The sequence below is a fragment of the Alternaria viburni genome (assembly GCF_023758015.1).
Source record: "Alternaria viburni strain BMP 2772 chromosome Unknown scaffold_19, whole genome shotgun sequence".
In the NCBI taxonomy this organism is placed as follows: domain Eukaryota; kingdom Fungi; phylum Ascomycota; class Dothideomycetes; order Pleosporales; family Pleosporaceae; genus Alternaria; species Alternaria viburni.
The window spans coordinates 614,276-637,830 of record NW_026055788.1 but is presented as its reverse complement, the minus strand read 5'-3'; the positions used below and the strand labels follow the sequence as shown (position 1 = coordinate 637,830).

Genomic DNA, 23,555 nt, shown 5'->3' with positions numbered 1-23,555 from the left:
GGTTCCATTCCGCTCGGTACACTTTCACCGAGCAGAGGTGACCCAACGCATGTGGGCTCCACCGAAAAACGTCGGATCTGGGCCTCGTCTGCCACGAACGACGAGGTGCAGTTCGGTGCAGTGCGTCGGGGCCCTGGCTTGTGGGTGCGTGTGTACCACAGTGATTTGACCTATCGGAATTGCGCTGAGAGTAATGTGGGACGCACGTTAGGTGGGTTTGGCGTGCTGGGGGAACCGGCCGATGCGGTTGGACTGCAGGACGTCATGTAGGGCTGAGAAGAGCGCTGGGGATCGCGCGAAGCGATTTGGTAGTAGTATCGATAGTAACGGCTTTGACGGCAGGAACGACTTCACACATTTCGCTGGTGCGGCTGTAGAGTTCGCATGGCTTGTTTCAGAAAACCAAGGTCGCGTCGTTGTTGGCGCTGGCGTTGGCGCTGGCTGGTCCTGACAAGATCACGGCTGTTGACGTCGTTTGTGGGTGTTAGAGTTCTGGGGAAATCCGGTTCGGGACCTGTCGACGTCAGAGTGTCAGATAGCGAGGAACATCTTTGACGGAAATGGTTCATGCGTCCAAGACGTGTGCCGCGGAAGGTTTTACTCGCCCTGGAAAGAAGGTGTCATTGTTCTTACGCTAGAAGATCGTCACGTCCATGGGTAGGTGGGTTAAGCGGTGACCCTTTCAAGGTTTGTTCGGCTCCACGCGCATGACGCCCGTTATCCACTGTTTGAGTTCGACTACATCCGATGTTCCGCGGCGCGGGCTGCATATTGTTTTGGGTAAATATCTCGTCGCGAGATCATGCGCGAGGGTTATATGATGTGAAGTCATCAGAAGGGAACTGTCGCGTCAGTGTTTACTGATCATGATGCGCTGCTTGTTCATGGTCGTGAAACGATTGGTTCGAGTTGTTGGATGCGCACGTGCATGAATATTCCGCGGTGCAAATATATTGCGCGCATGTATTTTGAGAAGGATGTTCGGAGATCTGAGATGCAGAGTTATGGATCGCGATGGTGCGGCTTCTCAGCTATGGCTGATTTGAGCGCTGTTCAGTAGTACCTAGGTACGGGTCTTCCAAGTTTCGATACTGACGGAAACATCGACATTTCATACCCATCACGCTCTCGTCCAGATAAAATGCAGCACACGGTCAGTTTCTTTTGGGTAGGTTGCTATGTTACGTTTTCAATATGATCATTGCTATGGCCATACGTAGTTCTGTCTCTCTTTCCGACATTGGTTGCTATACACCATATACAATATGGTACACGCAGGACTATGCATCGTCAATATAGGCAAAAGCTGAAGGATTATGGTGAAGGAAATTTCCTTGTCAGGCATTCGTTTGTGATTTAGACATTGGGATCTTGTTTACCAGTAACATTGATATATATCTTTTCTACGGATGGTGTCATATGTCGAAATCCCATGGTAATCATCACCATCATGATCGCGTGAGATAGTCTACCTCCGCCTTGCTATATATGAGGCAACAGGTCCGACCATTCCACACTACGGAAGCTACTCTCGGGAAGTGCTCTAAGACCGGCACATCCTTCTACGATGATGAAGGTTCGTGCAATGCCATATGCCCCAATATGGGTAACAGTGAGCAAGTACTGGAAGAAAGGATGTATATGAGGGAGGTACTCTGTAACAGTATCCACTTGCGGGATACCTGTCCACCTACAAAGATTGGGTAGTTGCCAGATCATCAAGATCCAGAGGTTACCAAAAGAAAAGCCAACTCCGAGAAGGGTCAAACATGCAGCTCGTGAAAGAGTTTGTTCCAAAGATGTTGGAAAGTGGAAGTTCCACGAGATGAAATGTATCAGGATGAAGGTGAGTGCCGCAGTCGTGGAAATCATCCATTCCGTCACGGTCACCTTGCCCGGGTTCATACGCGCAGTGTTTTTGAAGCGCGTGATGGGTACATGCTTGGAGTCAGTACCAATTCGTAGCAAGTACTCGAAAGCCCACATGATAGGATCGAGGATCTGGAAAGGATCTGGATGCGGGTTGATGAAGTCGAGCGGCGTCAGTTTCCAAGGTCTTTTCGCTATGTCGGGGTCTGCTAATGCCAGCACATCGCTCAGTTGAAGTGATCCTTCCATATACAAAGTGACTGTCGTATCAACGTCCAATGGCTTATGGAACCAGAAATAGAATGTCGGAATAGTGCATAGCACGATAGCAACCACGTCGAGCTCGAGCATCGAGACGTGGAGCTGCTGAACGGCGCGTCCGATGCATTGAAGAGCAAACCAGAGTATCTGGATGGATGTAAGGATGCGAACGAAAGCGTCTGCTTTGTTCTTGTCTTGTATGGTGTCGCGGTGTATGCTAGGGTATTCGACAAATCCATGCTCCACAAGGTAGCGAACCTGATGGGCGTTTACGGGAAAGCGTGGATAGTCCGGAGAATCAAGCATAAAGCCGCCCATGTCGGCGAAGAAGGCATGGGTCATGGACCAGTCGGAATATCCGAGCTCATGGAAAGCGGCTACCGAGTGTCGTGCGGAGAGATATTGGACCTGGGCGAACGACGCAAGGATCTCTGGAAAGAAAATAGTAAAGGCAACCCAGGATAATTTTGTCGACAGACACGATCGGAAGCTGTGCTTGTCGGGTACATTGAGAAATAACACCGACCAACTGCATAAAAACGCGGTGACAACGCAGCTCCAAATTATATCGATCGTCCCACGTGCGTTTGGCGAAGCGACCCAACCGTTGACCAGGGGCGTTTCCTTTCGTTTTGGCGTGGGATGATTCCGGTGATCAGCGCTGCGTAGACTCCAAGGCGTAACTGTGCGCAAGATCGTATTCTTTATGGTACGTAGATGCATCGAATTTATCGAGATCAGGCTGAAGACATGCGCCTTGTTTTCGTTGACGGCAGTTCACACTCAGGGGTTGCTTACTGTGACACAAATTCAGTGAACTGCAGTAACGTTGCATCATCAACATTCAGAACGGGTCGAATGAACCCATCCGAGGTTAGGTTTATCAAACCCCATGTAAGTAGAAGATGCTTCGATTGGTTTGGCTGCATTGATAGTACTGCATATGCAAGGCTGGACTGCGCGAGGCTGCGTGGCTGCGTGGGGGCGGGAAGGCGGGAACATGCAGCGGACGAAGCGCGAGAACATGAACTAGGGAAAGGCCGTTCTACCCGTGCCTTGGAGACTAGATCACTGGCAGTGGTTGTCTTTAGTATTGGCATTGTGCTGGGATTGAATCAGATGGTTAGCATGTTGATACCTTGCCGCCGAGTAAATGTGGGCACTAGGTATGGTGACAGTGTAAATATATCGGTATAGTGTATGTTGGCATGAACAATTTGCCGGGCGTGATTCACCCGAGGTCTGTCGGTGCTGAATAGGTTGCCGGTATGGTAAACATGTGAGTGGTGGAAAGTGACAGGGCTGAATCCTTTGACGGGCGTAAAGATTTGACGGGGCTGAATAGTTTGACGGGGCTGAACAATTTGTCGTGGTTGAATAGTTTGCCGATATGATAAACATGCCGCGCGTGAATGTGTCGCTGCTGAACAGTGTCGGCATAGTAAGTTGCCGGGCGTGATTAATCTGCCGGTGCTGAATGGTTTGCCGGTATGGTAAAGATGCCGCGCGTGAATCACTTATCGATATGGGAAGACTTTTCGGGAGTGAACCCTTTGCCGGTATGGTAAACATGCCGCTGCTGAATCCCTTGCCGGGCGTGAACGGTCTGCCGGGCGTGAATCACTATCAATAGCGAGACATCCTGCCGGTATGGAAAAAACTGTCGGGCGTGAATCATTCGCCGGTATGGTAATCTCTCGGTGCTGAATCAACATAGCACTTCCAACTGCAAATGCTTGAATCAAGCATCCGCTCAGATACACGACCAGGACACAGGACGCAATTGAACATCTACTGGAGACACACTCAGCGTAATGCCATGCTTCATTCAAGTACACAAACACTAAACCCGCCAATCCGTTATTGCAACGCCATATCCTACAGCTCACATACAAGAGCGTTTCGCCGAACCAGGTAAAATATGCCTTTTGTTCCCTATCTCCTGTCATATCGTCGCGCCCGCCGGAAACGAAACAAGTTGTGTGTAATCGACGACGATTCTAGGTAAGCTTCTGCTTGATGAAGAAAGCTCGCAAATGCGATAGTTGCCAGACACATGTCACACCCAGAATAACGAGTTGGATGAGTGTCCAGCGGACGACGCGGGAGTTGGTGTGTTCGGACTGGTCGCGGAATTCGGCTTCGCGTTCCTGGAATAGATGTTAGCTGGTGTCTTCCTATTATCTCTCCCAGGGATGAGTGGACGCCAAACGTACTCTCTGGAAGACCTGTTCCCTCCTCACGTCCTGCAACCTCGAGTTCAAGTCCTTGACTTTCTGCACCAGCGTCTGGACCTTGTCCTTGTCTGTGCTCTCGATCCTGCTCGTCTCTCCGATCGCCATATCCAGCGTGAACTTGACTGTGCCGTGTACGCCTGAGCTCAACCAGCCACCGCCGCTGCTTGGTACGTTCTGGGGTGTTACGCAGATCCTATGTTGACCGCTGTCGGCAGCGCTGAAGGTGAAGCGTCCGTTCGAGCTACCCCGTTGGGCAACGATACGGTGGTTGTTGTCGAATGTCTCCTCCACAGTGACGAAGACGCCGACGTCGGGCTTGGTCTGGTACGTCTTGGTTGCGTCGTCCCATGCTTCGGCGTGGTAGTGGCCTGGGGTTTGTTAGCCGTGGGTTCTCCCGCTGACTCTGCGACGTCTCCATGCCAGGAGACTCATATGTGAGGAAGTGTCGTACCAACAACCAGCGTGTCCTTGGGCAATTCCTCGTAGAAGCACTTCTGGACCGCTCCGTCCATGAAGAAGTGCAGCGCTTGTGACGGCACCGCCAGCGCGGCTGCGAGCAGTAATGTTGGTTTCCACATGTCTGCGGTTCTGCTTCCCCGCGGAGGACTGATTGTAGCGCGGAGTTTGAGTCGTGGGTGAGCTGGTCACTTGGGAATCTTGAAGCTCGTATGCTCGAGATCGCGAAACTCCAGGTGTACGTTCCGAAAGCGGTTAGACCTCCGACACGTGCGCCGCTCCCTCTTTCGCGCCGGGGCGTGTTGAGTCTACACTACCGCAACTTTAATAGTAGTTATCTGCTGTCCTACCTTTCGATTCACAGTTTTTCAAAATATACGTCAAGTTATGGCGATACATACGATTCAGAAATTCTACATAACAACCGTCAAGGGCTGTTGTAGTCGCTGAGGGCAGACCGAAAGTACTGTCATCGTAGCGTGGAGAGAATATAGTACACTACTACATACAGCTGGATACATGCGAGCTCACGTAAGACTATCTTCATTCATCCAGTCGAGTCAGCGGCGATTGTACCAGGAGTCGACTCAATCCAGACACCTCCGAGGCCAACCCCGCAACTACAACATATAACCTAGGTAATCAAATCGTCTGCGTATTTTCAGCCGCATCGACCAGACTCTTCTCTTTTCACAGTATTTCAATCTCTTTTAATTCAAAGACACATAACCTGATCTCCTTGAGACTGCTATCTTCACAAAATTGCACCTATCATTGAGCACATTAACAACCCTCTATCAAGCCGTGGACCAGCCAAATCCACATCAACCCGACAATGACGCTCTTCACGCCGTCCCCCTCCAACCTAAAAACACTGTCCAGCACCCCAAAAACAATCCTCATGACAGGCGGCTCCTCCGGCATCGGTCTCGCAACAGCAACCCTCCTCTCATCCCTAAACCCATCCCACAACCTCATCCTGCTCGATCTCCAACCCCCACCTCCAACTTTCAAGCACTCGGCTTCCAACCTGCTATTCCATAAGTGCGATATAACCTCCTGGCCATCGCAACGCGCCGGATTCGCCGCAGGCTACGCGCGCTTCGGCCGTATAGACTGTGTATTCGTCAACGCAGGGATAGCCGAACACGGCGACCAATTCTTCGACGATGCATTGGATAGCGAGGGAGAACTGGCGGAACCAGATCACCGGACGCTGACGCTGGATATGAATGCCGCGGCTGCCACGACCAAACTCGCCATTCATTACCTGAGGAAAAACGGGCCAGAGGGTGGTTCGATCGTGTTGACGGCGAGTTTAGCGGGGTATCTGGCTTCAGCGGGTGCGCCGTTGTATTCTGCGGCGAAACATGGGGTGGTGGGCTTGATGAGGGCGTTGAAGCAGGAATGTGCGAAACTGGGGATTAGTATTTCGGTTGTTGCGCCTGCGATTACGGTTACGCCTATCTTGACGGCGAATAACACTAAGCTGGCTATGCAGCCTGATGCGTATGCGAAGCAGATGGCGGAGGCAGGTGTGCCGATTAATCGACCGGAAGCCGTGGCGCTGGCGGTGTGTTGGTTGTTCAATGAGGGCAGCAAGGCGAATGGTGCGGGCATATTCATTCAAGCGGATCGATTTGCGGATTTGGAGACAGGTTTGGCGAAGAGCAGGCAGGCGTGGATGGGTAAGGAGATGTTGGATCTGTTTCGTGGGGGAAGAAACGCGCCGTTGTTTGCAAGGCTGGAACAGGAGGAGGTCAAGGCGAAGATATAAGTAGTTGCATGAGGTAGGATGATGTTGTACATTCCTGCGTTATGCAGTGGATAGTGATGCATCGTATAACAATACCAATAGGGCTATTCCAATCCCCTATCCATATCCATATCCGTATCATAGTCCCAATGACGAATGTTTTCCCTTCTTGTCAATCCAATCCCAACGCCATCGCTATGCTATCAAAAGCAGAAGTCAAAAGTAGAAACCACACTCCCAGTCAAAGCCAGCCCCCTCATTTCCTCGCCCGTTTGCTACTGACTTCACTGCCTTGAGAGAACACACTGGCGCTCCTCTTATGGCTTTGTCCCGGTGCCCCTTGACTGGTCGCTCGAGACTGCTGTTTACTACTCTCATCTTCGCCTTCTGCATCCACGTCGCCATCGTCGTCTTCGCCGTTGAAACCACCTTCGTCTTCCTCGCCTTCGGCGTCATCGTCGGGGTTGTCAGCGTCGTTGTTATCTTCGCGGTCGTCCCTATCGGCTTCGGCATCATCGCCGTAGTTTTTATTAACGTCATCTTCGTCTTCCTCGTCGTCATTCTCCCCGTCGGCGTCGTCGTCCCCACCGGGTGTTTGTTGTTGTGATTCGGGGACTTCTTGTTTTGGTTGTCCTTCGCTCGCTTCACCACCGCCGTCTCGTCGAGCCTTCATAGCAAGCAAGACTTTGCACTCTCCCTCCTCCTTCTCTCGGACCTTACGCACGTCGAGTAGCTTGCTAACTTTCGAGACGAGATTCTCAAAGACTTCGCCGACCTTGCTCGTTGGTATGCTGACGATGTCACTAACGCCCAACGCCGCGAGCATTTGGCCGATCTTTTGAGTCTGGACGTTGCTCTTTGCTTGTCGCATCTTAAGCAGCTTGTCCGAGCCAAATGTGACACCCGAGGTAAGTCTCTCGTGTGTTGAGACGTTGAAGCGGTGTTCTTGATGTGGAGAGAGATGCTTGACAGGCGTCTGGGCGGTAGGTTGTTGGTTCTGTGCCATGCTTTGCCGCCGATTTGCTGCCGAGAGCTGTTGTTGTGCTGAACCAGGAGTGTGTACCATGTCGTTGGCGGAGAGGCTGAGTCTACCAGGTCCTGTTCCACCGCCAGATGCGCGTTTCTTACTACGGTCCTGCTGGAACAGCTGCTGGAAGAGGGCCTGGAGGGCTTGTGATGATGTAAAGGCTTGTAGTCCTGCGGAAACGGCCTGGTTCTGCGGCGGTGCGTCCAGTCGTGCCCGGAGTTCTTCGCGCTCGGCATCGAGCCGGTTGGCTGCCATGTTGATGCGCTGGAGCTCGGTGAGCAAGAACTCCTCCTCTTTGACCTCGTCCATTGTGCGGTTGATGAGCGCCGTGGCCAACATCTTTCGATTCCGCTCCATAACCGGGTCGAACTTCGTGAGCATCTCGTACAGGCTGTACTGGTCGGCGTCCATGGAGACTTCTGGTATGCGCTGCTTCATGAGCTTGGCTGAGATATCGTAGAAGCGTGCTTTCAGGTCCTCTAGGGACCGCTTCTTCGACGGCGCAAAGGGCATGGTGGCTAGCGCTTGGTCCTCACTGTTTGCTGGCTCTGACGGGCGTGGTTGCGTCGGCTTGTAGTCGTAGCGATCCCATATCACAGGCCAGCGATACGAGTAGTCTTTTACTACTTCGAATAGGTAGTCTGTCTCCTCGCGACTCCAGTCATCGCTCCGCAGGTACTGGTTGTATTCCTCGTCTGTGAAGCCTGGCATGTCTACTTTGATGTCGTATTTGGCGTAGTCGGCGCACGTCTCGATGTAGTTGTCGGCGGTGTCGCTTTCCTGCATCGGCGCGTCGTCGGCTTCCTGCACGGGTGGTGCGGTCGTGGGCTTGCGCCGCCAGTGCTTGAGGACGAGGCCATCGTTGCGCGCCGGATTCATAAACGGCTGTTGTACCCTAGAAGCGCGAATTAGCCAATCCTCCGCAGTGCGTCGCGCGTACATACCATCTCTTTGCAGGGCCAGTGCTCTGTCTCTTCGCCCGATACGCCTTCTTCTCCTCGTAGACGGCGACAGGCGGCGGCCGTTCGCCATATAGCGCAGCAACCTCGCGCGCAACGCCCTCTGGTCGAATGAGAGTCAGTCTCGACCTTTTGACGATTTCCCAAGGAAAGACGTAAGGACTGCCAAACGTACGTATCTTCCTGCTCCCTCCTGCAGGCTTTGAGCGCTTCTGAGTCTGCGCTGCCACGGCTGCTGGACCTACTGCCTTTGGCGCATCACCGCCGGCAGCAGGCAGCCCGAGCATATCGCGCACATCGCGTCCCGACGCCATCGCAACTTTCGCAAGGCGCCGCTGATCGATGAGCCGGTAGTAGGAGAGGGTGCGGGTGATGGAATCGCAGGGCCCCGGGGTGGACGAGCTTAATTTCGTTGTTGGGAAGTCGCGTTGGACCCTGCGCGGGTACCTCACGTGTGGGAATATTGGAATGGCGAAGGAAAAAGTCAAAATGGGCGGATACCTAAATCCAAAAGAATGCGCAAGGGTTTTCGAAGAGATTCAAGTGCAAATCAAGCTACAAGTCAAGTTCTTGCGCTATAGGCACGCACAGCTATGGAGTCATGGATTGCCGCTGTTACGGCACCTTCCAATCGCATACGCAAAGAGGCCATAGCTCCCTGGTGCCCTCCCATGACCGACCCCTCAGATCGCCGCTACCAAGAATGCCAGACGGACATCCATGGATCATCAATGATGTTGACCATGGCAAACGTCACTACTGGACAAAGATGAAATTTGGTGTAGTAAGTGCGTCTATTCGCCCGACTACTCTACCTGAACTAGAACGAGATCCGTCTGTCGCCCTGTACACGCGATGGGCCGTCAGAAGAGACTCCTTTACATGCTATATTTTCCTCGTGCCAAAATGAATAATGAAAATGAGATGCCACAAGTGCGAGCCTCCCCAAGCACACCGCAACGCCGCAAGCGCCCAATGGAAAATCGCTCCCACACTACTGCCAGCTGATGTAGTCTCGCAACGCGGGAGCGCAGAGGTGAAGGAGAGGGTGGTGATGATGTTTTTCGGCGCTGATGAGGAATCCAGGCTGGTGTGGGAGGCGGTTCGGTCGCTCGGTCGTAACTATTACCGTGGAAGGAGATTTTCGATCCCGTCTATCAATCATTACAAGATACCTATACAGGAAGAAAACGTGACCGGGAACACTATCGCTCAAAGAACGGACTCCAGGATGCAACGCAAAGGGAAGGAAACCAAGCTTGGCGACCGCGATTACTACTTGCTGGCGCCGCAGCACAGGGCATTCGCCAGTTTTTGCATGAAGCTAGGCTTCTCGGCACTCTGTCGCGTCGGTTGCGGGTTCGGACTGCTGGCAGGCGCAGCACGGTTGTTTTGTGCCAGGTTGGGCTGGCTGTGTTGGAATTGGGCCTGCGTCGAGGCACCCTCGGGCGGCGCAAGCTCGCCCATGCTCTTCCGCTTGATTTGCGAATCACGGTTCATAGTCTCGCGTGGGCTCCTTCCGGGCTGGGCGCGGGTCGCGCCAGGCTTTGGCAGAGGCTCGTTGAGACGGTGGTGGTCGATAGGCAGATGCGTCTTTTGTTGCCTGTGTTGCTGGCCTTGCATGTTCACAGCCATGGATGAGTTGGGGTTGGCGTTGGAGTGGTGCATCGCCTGGGCAGCCGATGGGTGCGACTTGAGGACCTCCCAGCCCTTGCCGTTGTTCAGCTTCATCCAGTCGTACTCGCCGTCCTCGACCTCTCCGGTGCTCTTGAGAGCCTGAGTGAACAGCTCCCGTAGGTAGTCGTAGTCGGGTGTGTCCTCGAAACCGAGGTTGCGCACGTAGCTGAGGTACTTGTTGAATTCCTCTGCGCATTGTTAGTAGTGATAGAATTAGTGGATGCAGCCAACGTACCAGGGAAGCCATCACACAGATCCTTGATGGGGGTGGTCTGCTTCTTCTCGCCAATCTTCTCGTACTTCTGCTTGTTGGTGGCAGCCTTGAGACCTTGCCATGGCAATCCACCGCGCAGGAAGTACATGAAGACGTGACCGAGCGCCTCGAGGTCGTCGCGACGGGATTGTTCGCGCCCGAGATGGGTGTTGATGCTCATGTATCGAGCGGTACCGGAGAGAGACTTGCGTTCCCTGTACGGGATGTGCTGCTTCGTCTTGGGGTCACGGTACTGCTTCGCCATACCGAAGTCGACGACGTGGATGACATTGGCGCTCTTTGAGCCAGGGCGGCCGATGAGGAAGTTGTCGGGCTTGATGTCGCGGTAGATGAGGTTCTTCTCGTGGATGGTCTGAACCCGTGACAGCTAGATGAGGTGTGAGCAGAGGAGAGTGCAATGATGCTGTCGGAACGTACCATCTGCTTGGCTACCATGACGACCGTCTTGATGGAGAACTTCCTGTTGCAGTGGTCGAACAGGTCCTCCAAGCTCGGGCCGAGGAGGTCGATGACCAGAATGTTGTGAAGGCCTTCCTGGCCGAAATAATAGACATTAGGGATCCCGGCTGCAGATGGTTAGCCACCTAGTCGAGGTGCATACATGCGTTGATATACAGGGTGGTGTCGATCACGAGCACCAAAACAAGCGGTAAAGGGGAAGCGAGGTCGGTACTTACGGCAGCCCACGAGGATCTTGTATGTGCGGTACTCATCGCGCAATTGAGGAGCGTCGCTCTTGCGCGGCTCGAATTTGATGGCGACCTGCTGCTGGTTGAGCAGGTTGGTGCCCTCGAAGATGACGCCGAAGCTGCCCTCGCCAATCTTCTTGCCGACGCGGTAGTGCACGCCGACGACGTTGGAGCTCGTGCTGCCGCTCGCCATGGTGTCGATGGAGTCCGGATAACGGAGGGGAGGAGGAAGGGAGGTGGACGGGAGTGGCAGAGAGGTGCGTGGCTTGGTGGTTGTGACAGCAGCGAGACAGGGCCGCAGCCGTAGGCCGGGAACGAGGCTATGCAACCGGCGAACGCGACTCGGCGTTGCTGAGACGGCGGGTCGAGGGCGAGGCGGGAGCGACCTGTGGTGCTGCAACGAGCAGCGTGCGAGGGGACGGGGAGGTCAGAGGAAGGCACGTAGGACAGGCACGTATAGTGAAGAAAGAGCGACCGACTCTCGACGCGGAAAAGACGTGGAGAAGGGGAAGGAGCGACTGGGCATGGGGCGTGCACTAGCAACCTATCAACCGACCCTTCGCTAGACTCTTAGTAGCACCCAATTCACTGAGAGCACGGGACTGCCACCGTGAGCTATTTACACCCGCCTGCATAGAGACGGAAGTGCACGCTGGCCGTCGTCGTGGGCGCAGGCGTGGGCAGCCCGATGCAGCGGCTCAATTCTGGCTTTCATGCATTCCGCAGCCCATCCCAGGTCGCTCGCGGCGCAGCCGTCCTTTCCCCACTGAGCTGTCACTTTGTTGTTGTACCTGCAGCACAGTCCACACCAGAACTAGCATCCTCCGAGCAAAAGCAGCCCTGGGACGCCCTCGGAAATTCGACGCATCCTTTCCCAGCCAACAAGCGCGCCCGCGCGAAGGGAAGCCTGGTCAGCGGATTCGCGACGGCAATCAGCAGGGTGAAGACTCTGTCGTTCGTCATCGCCATCGACATCGACATCTCCATCGCCATCGCCGTCGCAGCTCGACGATCTTTCCTGCTGTAGAGCCGCAACAGTACCGGCACGGCTAGCACGTATTGGCCGGTCGTGTGTCCTGTCCAGCCTCACCGCTGCTGTGCCTCATGCTGTTCATGCATGCCGCCTACGTCAAGTCGGCGGCTTCGCCTCACGGCATGGCCAACGGTTTTGGTGCGACAAGAAAGAAGCAAAGGTAGTCCTCTTGACATGTACTCCATCGACATCTCCCGCCTCTCATCTCAACGCGCAGCACCACTTTTTCACAACCCGGCCTCAAGTCACCCAACGGCCGTTGCCGAGTCAGGTCATTGGTGCGCGTCGGCTTCCGCGCCCTCTCGCTCGCGCCACACTCGGTTCCCTGACACGGCTGGGTACCCACCGCGCAAATGAACGCTTGTCGTCGCTTGACTCCACAGAACAGAGTCGAGACCCTTGCCGATAGGCGGTTATGCATGTCACTATTCATGGCTCTCCCCTAAGACTTCATGCATTACCCAGATAGTCACTTTTATACATTGGGTTCCAACTCTAATCATCCTCTTTCTCGTCTCTAGTCAGGTACTGACATGGGACGAGATAGGACGCCTGTCGTCTGCAAAACCATCGCTAGAAATACACTTGATGACAAAAAAGAAAATGAACGCTGTCCGCGTCTGCAGAGTACACGTTTCAAACGCCGTGCCCAATGCTTGATACGCGCCTGTCCTGAATGCACTGCGCCCGATGAAACCCCGAATACGGTCACGACTTCTCATGAATCCTGCATCACCACGTCTTCCTGCTGTGCGCTCTCGTCGTCTCCGTCAAACGTCTCCGACCCAGCAGCGTCCTGCTCCGCCTCGTCCTCTACTTCTTCCTCCGCCATTTGAGGGGCTGCTGGCATAGACTGAGGAGGAACCTTGCCCTGCAGTGCCAGCTCGCGGGCGTACATGGTCTTGCCCGTGTTCCAGGCTGCCTTGAACCAATCGGTGAGCCTGTTCTTGCTAACCTGCTCGCGAAGGATATCGTCATCTAACAGGTTGTCCTTGATGATCGGGTTGCGAAGGTCCTCGGCAGCAAAGCGAACACAAAGCTCTCCATGCGTTCCTCCAGCGCCTAGAAGGTCCCGAAGGTTCTTGGGCCATAGGGTCCGGATGAAAGAGTTGCCGACTGCAACTTGTTAGTGGTGAACAAACATATGGTACTAGACATCAACTTACTGCACATGGCGGACAAGGCGCGGAATGTCCATGCCATCACTGTGCCTTGCAACACATCGTGGATTTTGGCATCAGGCACCTCCTTTTCATTATTGATCAAAGCCCAGTTGTCCTTGATGCACAATCGCTTCCAGAAAAGCTTTAGCAAGCCATCGCGAGTTGTCCGGTGGATATTGTTCCAGTTGACTGTCAAGACTTTGAAAGCGTAGATGAACTCGTCGTTCCCCAGCAAAGTAACACCTTCCTCGCTGTCGTCTGCATTCATGAGCGTGAGAATGTCAACCATGAGCGCAGGGTCGATAACCCTGTGGTGAACCAGAGCCTCGAAACCCTCTTTGAGGATGGTCTGGTGTGCTGGTCGATCCTTCAAACGACCTTGCCCAAACTCGGCCATAAGGAGTTCAACAGCAGAGTCTTCATCCAGAGCTCCGGTGATGATGGGTAGCAAGCGCTCATAAACCTCCTCTTGGATCTTGGTGTACTCCAGTTGTTGCTCGATGCTTTGGTACATGGCTGCGCGGACCTTCAGCGCCTTAGGGTTTTCCCTGCGTGGGTCGACTACTGCTTGGTTGTCGCCATGCTTTGCCTCCTTCTTGCAGAGCAGGGCAAGCTTGGCCATGGAGAGCTCAACGCGCTGGCACCACGCGTTTGTCTCCTGCTTCGAGCCAGCCTCAAAGAGAACTTCAGCAGCAGTTTCGTAGTCTTTCTCGCCGCAGACTTCATTGATCCATGCTAGCCTGGCGCGCGACGGCTCGGCTCGCAGGAACTTTGTGAGTGCCGGCTGGTTGAGATACTCCTTCATGAAGAGTTGTCCAGCTTGGTTTTCGTTGATGTACTTGGAGTAGAATGCTCCAGCCCAGTCATCACCATAGACCTCGAAGTAGCGCGCAATGCGCTCTTTTATCCGGTTGAGCTTGACTGTGCTCTCCGCCTGCTCCATCTTGCTGCGGGTGTTCGCCTTCTCCGTCTCGAGCCAGTTGGACTCTTCCCAGATCAAGTTGACGAGAGTCGACATATCGTGATACTGCTCGGCCAGTTCCATTCCTTCTGTAGGGAGTCCAATCTCCATCAAGCCCATGATGTGCGATGGTCGGACGTTATTGTTCCACTCATCCTTGAGGCTGCGGCCCATGGCTCGTGTCTTCTCATCGCTCTGGGCGAGAGCCCACTCAAATCGTTCAATGTGAGTCTGACATCCAAGCTTCACCAAGCGAGGGTTGTCCTTGCCGATCTTTTGTGCCAGGAGTTCTTGGTAGCCTTCCTCGTAGTTGTCCACTGCTAGGTTGCGGCCAACGTCAATGAGGCTTCGAATTGAGCTGACGATGTTGTGAGACGACGTCCAGAACGGAGGTAGCATATCGTAGCCATAGTCCGGTTTGAGGATGCTGTCGTCCAGGCAATCAGGGTCGAGACCGTATACTTCTACGTTTGCTTGACGGAACTCGAAAGCTGTTTCCAAAGCGACAAGCATGACATCGGTACCTTCACTAAGCCTCTGCATGATGGACGGTGTTTGCTTTAGTCCCTCTTTCATATAGAAGGTCCTCAGGTAGAACCAGCCCCAAGGTATCAGCGTGTGAAGGCTGTCAACGTCCTTAACGAAGAATTGTCGAATAGTGTCGTTCTCGCCTAGCTCAGAATCGAGGCCGCTCTTGTAGCGCTCATTCAAGGCTCTGATAATGTCGCTCATCAGAATCTTCTCTGGGTAGGTATCCGGGTGTGCTTGTTGGTCCTGCAGCTTGTCTTGGTACCAGAGCCAGAGCTTGTGTGCAGCCGCGAGCTTCTCGGCATGCCACAATAGCCGCCACCTTGTCTGGAAAGATACGGGGGGATAATCGGTTTGTAGTTGAGTGATCAGGGTACGGAGGGCGAAGGAGCGCTGCTGGAATTGGTCGTCCAAGTTCGAAACTCCCTTCTCCAAGTAGTCGTACGAGGAGCTCAAGATGCCGGCACTGATAGCAAGTGCAGCTTCCGCAGTCTCCTCCTCTGCGAACGAAAAGCGTGATTTGACAGAGAAGTCTATGATGTTGGAGGGAATGGTACTGAAGAAGGTGGCCTGCTCGAGTTTGCTGCGTGCGGTCACTTTCACGCGCTCTCTATCCTGATCGTCTGTGGTAGGAGGCAACGCGCTGATCTGTAAAAGGCCGAATTGCTGGACGAAGACGAGAGCAGTCGATTTCTTGTCCTTCCGTATCGCGGTCTCCAGGGCAGTGCCTGCAAGAGTCACTTCTGGGCGGAAATATACGGTGTCCTGGAAGGGTAAACTAGAACGGCCTGAGTCTGCGAGCAGTTGTGCCTCTGGGCTCTCCTCTGGTTGAGCGAGGGATGCGACGAAGACTGCTCCTGGGAACTGGACGTAGGCTGTGTGTCCAGGCTGTGGCAGAAGAAGCGTTCCGGTCGGCTCCTTGGTAAGCTGCGGCTGATGAAAGTTGCGGACTGGTATCGCCCTGCTAATAGTACCGGCTGTCCTCGACAGATCCACCTCCACGAGGAAGTAGTCCATTGAGTCCCGGCCAGACAGTGCCACCAAAACCAGAAGGTTGACAGCATCCTGACCCTGTTGTTGTTCCATAATGGCAAAATCCAGCACATGGACATCCTGCTGGTTGCGTACTTCTGGAACGGTGTCTGTTTGAACTGCCGACAGGATCGCATCGTATACGTCTACGTCTCGTTGGTGGCTGTTTTGTCCTGACCAGCTCAAGTCCCAGGTCTGAAAGAGGCCGTTTCGCGTCGCCGAGATGACTTCCATGTGGCCCTTGGATTGCGATGTCCGGGCCTTGACGGAGGCGATGGTCTTCCGGATGGATCCTCCGAGAAGGCCTTTGAAGCTGAAGAAGCTACCTCCCGAGCCATTTGGTGCGCTCAAGACTGTTGTCGCAACGCTTGGTCGACCCTGAGAATCGCGCAGAGTCAGCTGAGCGAGTCTGCCGCTGCTGAAGACCAGGACGTAGCCCGCGTGCTCGACATCGACCAGGCCGGTTATGGTTTCCCCAGAGTACAGCTTCACAAAGCCATCCACCCCTTGCTGGCGCTGGGGGTATAGGCTTCGAGTGTCTGCGCTGTCGATGTTCTCCCAGAAGCTGATCTTGCCTGTCGAAGGCGCGAGCGCGACGATGCCGTAGTCGTTGGTGGGGCCGTTGCGGACGATGGCGCCGAGCGGTAGAGGTTCAGTTGGTCTTAGGCCGAAGTTCAGGTTTAGAGAGACGACCTTTGAAGGGCCGTTCGGGGCGCTGTAGTCCCAGACGAGGGCTCGATCTGATGTCAGGGCAAGCGCGAGGCCGGCGGAGGGAAGGGCGGTGGCATATATCGGAGCTAGAGATGAGTGTCAGCAGGCGCGCATTGCGGTGGGTGACGATGTGTAGGCCGTACTCGATGGGCGGAGGAGCGCTGACGGGAAGCCAGGCAGTTTCTTGACACTGTAGTTTGCGTTCTTGGTCTGCAGTCTCATGTTAGCAGTGCCGTCTCGCGTAGATGCGCATCTACTCACAAGATACGTGCCCGTGTCCTCCTTGGGCGCGCGCTTCGGTGCCGTCTTCTTCTCCCGAATGCTCAAGGGCATGTCGACCACAACAACCGAGTGGTCGACACTCTGTACCGCGTGGCCATTTGTCGAGGCACTTCCGTTTCCGTTGATGTGAGCGTCGGCAGGGTCCTTGAAGGTCGCGTCGTTGAGTTTACTGCGCTTTCTGCTGCGTAGGCTCTCGGATTCCATCCGCGGTCTGCGTCGGGGGTTGCGCAAAGAGCTGCGCGCGCTCGCGATGGACGCCTCGGGCGAGAACATGATGCGAGGTGTTGGAGATGGCGGTTGAGAACGCGAAGGAGCGCGCCGGTGATGATGTTGCTCGCTGAGTTGTTCTGTTTTGGCAGGGATCCAACCAACGCTAGCGCCCGGAGTTTGGAGCCAGCTCCAGGGCTGCTAGTGAGTCGCCAGGCACGCACCATCATCTAACAATTCACTGCACTACGCCCGTACTTTACTAACAACAGATCTTATATACACGAGGGAATTAGTGCAACCGCTTGGTCGTTCATTGAATCTGCTATTCATTACACGATTCTGCTCGCAATCTACCATGCTGTCTATTCAGATGAGAGCGCCATCTTTCTCGAGTCACATATAGCAAAAGAGTCAAGTGCGTTGTGTTTGTGTTTGATTTATCATTTATCATACTCGTTACAGTTGTCAGAAAACGCCATTGTGGTCAACTTCCGACCATGCATGCCCGTGTGAACTTGCATGGCCGTACTAGAGAACGTAATACTTCCTCCCAGAGAAACATGGTACATGTGTGAGCATATCAGCCTGGAAAGACGACGATATCTGCTCGGTCAAATTGTTCGCGGCAAGCGATGGCTTCCCACATGCCGACTAGCCAGTCGACACGCAGCCATGCCATTATCCGTAGGCTCCACACTCAGCCTTTACATCTTCTTGTCGTGTTCCTCCTCAGCGATACTGTTCTCCGTCGAGGTGGTGCTCTGTTTCTCGAGTTCTTCACCAAGAGGGCCGTGAATCTCTTCTTCGAAGACGGGCTCGGTCTCGATGGTCTCGAACTTGGTCTTGAAGTCCTTCATGTTGTGGGTGGACGAATTGCTTCGACGGCGGGCGTAAGCCATATTGGGCCTGATATCTTCGACCTCGTCACCAGCGGCGCCCCTGGAACGATGTTGTCAGTCATGGGTTCTATGATACAACCACTCATGAAGGAAGAGCTGTCTCGCGAGTTGCGACTGTCTCTCGAGCGGATAGTAAGGAAGCAGATAGACTGTACTCACCAATTGCCCTTGCCGCTGCCACCCTTCTTTGTCTTGGTCGGGTCGGTGTCGGCATGGCCGGATTTGGCGAAGTATTTGGGAAGTCGCGTCTCACGCTCGGCAGTGCCATCAGCAATGCCGGCGTGGTCGCGATCAGTGAACTTGTGAGAGCGAGTCACTTCAGATGTCAGTAAGATGTACGAACAAGCTTGAGTTGCTCCAGAGCCTCCTGCCGTCTTACGCCGAGGAGCCATTGAGGTCATATCGATCTCAGAGACTCAATGCAAAGCAGCTAAGAGCGTCGGTAGACAAGATGAAAGGCAGCACTTACTGTTTGATGTCTTGAGTCGATGGATTGACTAGAGGTTGTTTGTGATGTGATGGAAGAAAGTCAGAATGGATTGAAGTATCCTGCAACGGCGGGCTCGGAGCTACTGTGACTGTAAGAAGCTCAAGCGGGTCAGTACATGGTCTCGTGATGGGAGCTTTGACCCGATGGCGTCGTCTTGCGTGAAGCAACGCGGCCAGATGCGTACCTTGCAGATCTGTGGACAAGTGGCAGCAATGTGTTAGTGAAGACGAGGTTAGCAGAGACGATGGTGGCTGGTTTGATAAAGGAAGGCGCAATGCATCTCACGCGACTGGCGTTGGAAGGCGGGGAAGCTGGGAGGAGCTCCTGCCTTTATATCGCGACCAAGATGGGCCCTGGAACGACGCGCCTCTAGAAGATTCGCCCTCAGCTGCCCAGCTCCGGCTACTGCAGTTGTGCTCATAGCTTCCACCTGTATACAGTAACTGGACACACATTGTTGTCGGTCGGATCTCGGTGACCCTGAGCTTTTGAGGAAGCAACGAGGGGAAGGGTACGTCACTGGTACCTGAATCCCCCCGGCGGTGTCGCGTGGGCGACGATTCATTGAGACACAGCACCACAGCCATGCGCAAACTTGGTCTATGAGTCAATTGCAGGTCAACGATGCTATCGAGGAAGAACAATCTCCAAGATTTGTCTACAATGGCCTCCTGCGTGCCATGGCTTCAGCGCAACGGTGATTACCCCAGATTCTAGATGTTTGTTCCTCGCACGCTAATGCGCTGGATCCACTCGCACACACATGCCGCCATCCCACTTGATCCGGAATCACGTGTTCCGGTCAGCTCGTAATCAGCCCAGGGTGGTATGACCAATCGCCGCGGATTTCTCAGTGATTGCATCAGCAGCGCTTTCTCCGCCTCCGAGGCCGCAGACCAGAAAAGTTTCCCGGGACGCGCCTTTCGTTGAAACACGCCTTTCTTCTCTCACGCTTCTGCACAGTGTTCGCAGAGTTCATATCTCGATACACTTTGGTTTTGCAACACCCATCTACCCCTCCATCGACACACAGCGCCACGATACCCCACCATGGCCCCGCGATGCCTTCTGATCGGCACGCCGTCGATTGCGGCGCACCCAGAGCGACTTGACCAAGTTTACGAGATCCACGATCGCAACTCGACCGACCTGCAGATGCTCGACCGTATCGCCGCTGGTCTGGTCAATCTGCCCGCGTCTACATACGATGTTGTTCTCCTCCTCGCCGACGCCGACGGTACCACGCGCGAAAGTCACAAGTTGCTGGCACGGGATGTCATGAACAAAGTAGTCAGCGCACTGAAGGTGGGGGGTGTTCTTAAGAGCCAGGCAGGCCCCTTCCAAGGCGCAGAGAAGACAGAGGCTATCCTGGCAGGACTGACAGAGACGGCCGATGGCATGACCAAGCCCGAGCAAGAGGAGCCGGTGTCGATACCGCTGAAGTTCGGCAAGAAGGCAAATGGCGCGAATGGAACAAACGGAACGAACGGCGCAAATGGCACAGTCAACCCGGATGGTTCAGTTCCGCTCAACCTTCGCAAGCGCAACCAGCCTGAGCCCGTCAAGCCAGCAGCAGGCGTGGGCTTCGTCGATTTCAGTGATGATCTCGACGATCCAATCATCACGGGCGAGGATGACGATCTGATTGACGAGGACGACCTCATTACAGAGGCAGATATGGCTCGTCCAGTCCTCCAACGTACGTCAAGTCCTCTTACTACCATAAGGGGCCCTGCTAACATGGTTACAGCACTCGAATGCCAACCTAAGCCCGGCAAGCGACGACGCGCATGTAAAGACTGCACCTGCGGTATGAAGGAGAAACTCGAAGCCGAAGACGCCGCCAAACGCACCTCCGCCGATAAAGCATTGAACTCGCTCAAGTTGGATGCCGACGACCTCGACGAGGTAGACTTTACAGTACAAGGAAAGGTCGGCAGCTGCGGAAACTGCGCACTGGGCGATGCGTTCAGATGTGACGGATGCCCGTACATTGGCCTGCCGGCGTTCAAGCCCGGTGAGGAAGTACGGTTGCTGAACAACGATATTCAGTTGTAGGAGCCGGCGACAGAACGATTATTGCATGGTATGGCGTATGGTGTAGGGGCTTCGACAGTCTGGGATAGATAACGTTGCTACATAGCTTTTTGTTGAGTTTTGGATGATAAATGACGAAATAGATGAAAGGACCGTGATGTCCTACTCTCGAATGAATATCCAGTTACACATCCCACCCTGATACCAGTATTCACCTTCGCTGGAACTGAACTGCGGATAGCCTCTTCAACTCCACTTCCAGGTTTTTTGATTGTGTTCAGTCGTCGAGTGACAACTCAAGCTTCAAGGCCGTTCGTCCAGGTCCATAGTAATCAGGACGGCATTCCGCCTGCTGAAAGCCACACGACGCATACAGTGCTCTAGCAGGAGAACGGCTCTCGTCTACCCATAGAAAGATTGTACTACAGCCCCCTTTCTCCATTTGATGACGAAAGCAATGTATCAGAGCTCTACCAAGCCCTCTCCCTCTTTCTTGCTCGATGACACAGAGTTTATGTAGCCAAGCCAATCTCTTCATTCGCTGGTAGACGAGGTATCCGATCAGCTTGTCTGCATCGTCTTCTTTGAAAACCAGGAGTAGTCCCGTGTTCTTTTTCTTGAGTTCTACATCGTAGTTGAAATGCTCGATTGCTGGGAAGACTTTTCTTTCGAGCTTGGCTACTTTGTCGGCGATGGAGAGGCGCGTCTTTGGTGGGAAGTTTGAGTAGTCTTTGATTACGAAACCAGGTGGAGGTTGCGCTTGTGAGTTTGGCTCAGACATGATGCTGCCGGTGAGAGCATTGGGATGTGGGGAGGAGGGTTTGCGACGCGCCAGTGGTGGCCGGGTTATACAGACATCTTGTCCATTTCGCGAAACGGCTACCTTGGCATTCGCAGCAAGAGGTTCTACAGATGAAAAATGGTGGAGGAGGTAGTCGCTGGAGTCAATGGAATCTTTCTGTGCCCAGGTGGGGCCTCACGTGCTAGCGCGATTGACCACGTGCGCGACCTCGCGTCGCTCTTGCAGCCCGTAGACTTAGCACGACTTCTTAGGTTTCTTATACTCTGATCTGGCCGAACCAACATGGGCCTTCGCCTTCCCGTAAAGCCACTGCTACAACCACACGGGCGGTGAAAAGTCTGGATCTAATCCTTCGACCCTTCCATCCGTTTATTTCACCGTTCTTCACATCGCGAGTCATGCCTGCCAAAAGGAAACGACCGTACTCGAATCTCGATTTTACGCTGAGGAAGGTGTTCAAGAAAGCAAGCTTCCGGTATGCCATTCTCCTCGTTATGTTTTGCATCTACTGATGTCCTTCACAGGCCACTACAACGAGAGGTCGTCACAGCTACGTTGGAGGGTGAAGATGTCTTCCTACAGGCAGCAACCTCTTTTGGAAAGAGTCTGTGCTATCAGCTTCCCGCGGTGGTCGATTTCGGCAGTATGTTCAAGTCAACATAGAGCCGCCATCGCCGCTAATCTTGCTAGTCACTATTGTGATATCTCCCTTGCTGGCACTGATGGTACGTCTTCACGCTATCTCTCCAGAATCAGTGCTCATTAGTCACCAGAACAACCAAGTTGCCTCTCTGCGCAATGCCAACATCAGAGTCGAGACGATCAACAGTACTACGCCACAGGTAGACAAAAAGAGGATCATAGCTGACCTTCAATGCGGTCATCCCCTAACTCGCCTGCTTTACGTAACACCAGAGTTCTGTCAGGGCGACAACTTTCGCAAGATCCTTCGAGTCATCCACTCTCAAGGAGAACTGGCTCGCATCGCTGTCGATGAAGCCCATTGTGTCAGCGAATGGGGACACGACTTCCGCCCTTCATTCCAGCAACTGTCATTCTTCAAGAAGGAGTTTCCTGACGTACCGGTCATATGTCTGACAGCCACTGCAACAGCGCGTGTAAGAGACGACATCATCACCACGCTCGCCTTGGACCCGAAGAAGCTGAAGATGTTCCGCATGAGCACCAGCAGACCCAACCTCCACTACGAAGTGCGTTTTAAATCGGACGCAGAAGACCACTACGACGACTTCATCAAGTTTCTCAAATCCATCCACGCCCGCCGTGCCGCAAATCCCGAGCGCGCCTCTCAACTAGCATCCCAGAACCAGCGCTCAGACAACGTCCCAGGTATCATCTACACGCTGTTCCGCAAAGACTGTGAGTCCCTCGCCGCACGCCTCCGCTCAGACGGCATAGGTGCAAAACCCTACCACGCAGGCCTCTCCGTCTCAGACCGCGCAGACGCGCTATCAGGCTGGGTAGCCAACAAAGCCGGGTACGACGTCGTTGTCGCAACAACAGCCTTCGGCATGGGCATCGACAAAGAAAACGTACGTTTTGTAGTACATTGGCAGATCCCCAAATCCTTCGAAGGGTTCTACCAAGAAGCCGGCCGCGCAGGTCGAGACGGCAAAGCATCGATTTGCATCTTATACTACGGCCGCGAAGACCGCGATCGAGCTGCGCATTCACTGTCGAGGGATATTGCTCGTCAGCCTAAAGCAGGAGCGGGATTACAGGCTCAACAGCAGCAGATGACGCATCGAGCGAAGAGTTTAGAGGCACTAGTGGGTTACTGTGAGACCACGAGTAAATGTCGGCATAGGCTCATTGCTAAATATTTTGCGGATGAGGAAACGCCAGAGTGTGACTTTGCGTGTGATTGGTGTAAGGATGCGGAGGCGTTGGTGAGGAGGAAGGAGGGTGGGTTGGCGAGTGAGGAGTGGTGTAGTACGCAGAGGGAGGCGGGGAGGTATGATATTGATGAATATGATTGAGCTGTTGTATACACGGGGAACGAGTATGGGGTTTGGACGAGCATTAGTAGGCGTTGGAACATATCAATATATTTGCATCTGTAGTTCGTATATCTCATGGTTCATTCATCGTGACTTCGTCTACGGTCTGGCTTACTGCCGCCGACATACATCAACGCTACCATATGCATCCCTCTGTGGGTATCTACCACGTGCACCACCT

General features: G+C 53.9%; 7 protein-coding genes across 7 annotated transcripts; 2 read left to right on the top strand and 5 right to left on the bottom strand.

The window, feature by feature from the left end:
* Positions 1–4,130: 4,130 nt before the first annotated feature.
* Positions 4,131–4,879, bottom strand: J4E79_008337 (uncharacterized protein; the record flags this gene model as incomplete). Its single annotated transcript, XM_049357194.1, has 3 exons — positions 4,131–4,280; positions 4,347–4,735; positions 4,819–4,879. The coding sequence occupies 3 exons, from the start codon at positions 4,877–4,879 to the stop codon at positions 4,131–4,133; spliced, it is 600 nt and encodes a 199-aa protein (XP_049208558.1).
* Positions 4,880–5,658: 779 nt separating this feature from the next.
* Positions 5,659–6,600, top strand: J4E79_008336 (uncharacterized protein; the record flags this gene model as incomplete). Its single annotated transcript, XM_049357193.1, has 1 exon — positions 5,659–6,600. The coding sequence occupies one exon, from the start codon at positions 5,659–5,661 to the stop codon at positions 6,598–6,600; it is 942 nt and encodes a 313-aa protein (XP_049208557.1).
* A 235-nt stretch (positions 6,601–6,835) lies between these two features.
* On the bottom strand, positions 6,836–8,879 carry J4E79_008335 (uncharacterized protein; the record flags this gene model as incomplete). Its single annotated transcript, XM_049357192.1, has 2 exons — positions 6,836–8,501; positions 8,551–8,879. The coding sequence occupies 2 exons, from the start codon at positions 8,877–8,879 to the stop codon at positions 6,836–6,838; spliced, it is 1,995 nt and encodes a 664-aa protein (XP_049208556.1).
* Positions 8,880–9,840: 961 nt separating this feature from the next.
* Positions 9,841–11,398, bottom strand: CKI1 (bifunctional choline kinase/ethanolamine kinase cki1; the record flags this gene model as incomplete). The annotated part of the gene is made up of 4 exons (XM_049357191.1): positions 9,841–10,430; positions 10,478–10,883; positions 10,934–11,082; positions 11,194–11,398. The coding sequence occupies 4 exons, from the start codon at positions 11,396–11,398 to the stop codon at positions 9,841–9,843; spliced, it is 1,350 nt and encodes a 449-aa protein (XP_049208555.1).
* Positions 11,399–12,956: 1,558 nt separating this feature from the next.
* Positions 12,957–17,188, bottom strand: J4E79_008333 (uncharacterized protein; the record flags this gene model as incomplete). Its single annotated transcript, XM_049357190.1, has 4 exons — positions 12,957–13,354; positions 13,405–16,719; positions 16,777–16,843; positions 16,895–17,188. The coding sequence occupies 4 exons, from the start codon at positions 17,186–17,188 to the stop codon at positions 12,957–12,959; spliced, it is 4,074 nt and encodes a 1,357-aa protein (XP_049208554.1).
* A 641-nt stretch (positions 17,189–17,829) lies between these two features.
* J4E79_008332 (uncharacterized protein) lies at positions 17,830–18,416 on the bottom strand (the record flags this gene model as incomplete). Its single annotated transcript, XM_049357189.1, has 2 exons — positions 17,830–18,064; positions 18,184–18,416. The coding sequence occupies 2 exons, from the start codon at positions 18,414–18,416 to the stop codon at positions 17,830–17,832; spliced, it is 468 nt and encodes a 155-aa protein (XP_049208553.1).
* Positions 18,417–19,564: 1,148 nt separating this feature from the next.
* Positions 19,565–20,572, top strand: DRE2 (electron carrier; the record flags this gene model as incomplete). Its single annotated transcript, XM_049357188.1, has 2 exons — positions 19,565–20,213; positions 20,265–20,572. 2 exons carry the CDS (start codon positions 19,565–19,567, stop codon positions 20,570–20,572), a joined length of 957 nt encoding a protein of 318 aa, XP_049208552.1.
* Between the last annotated feature and the right edge of the window lie 2,983 nt (positions 20,573–23,555).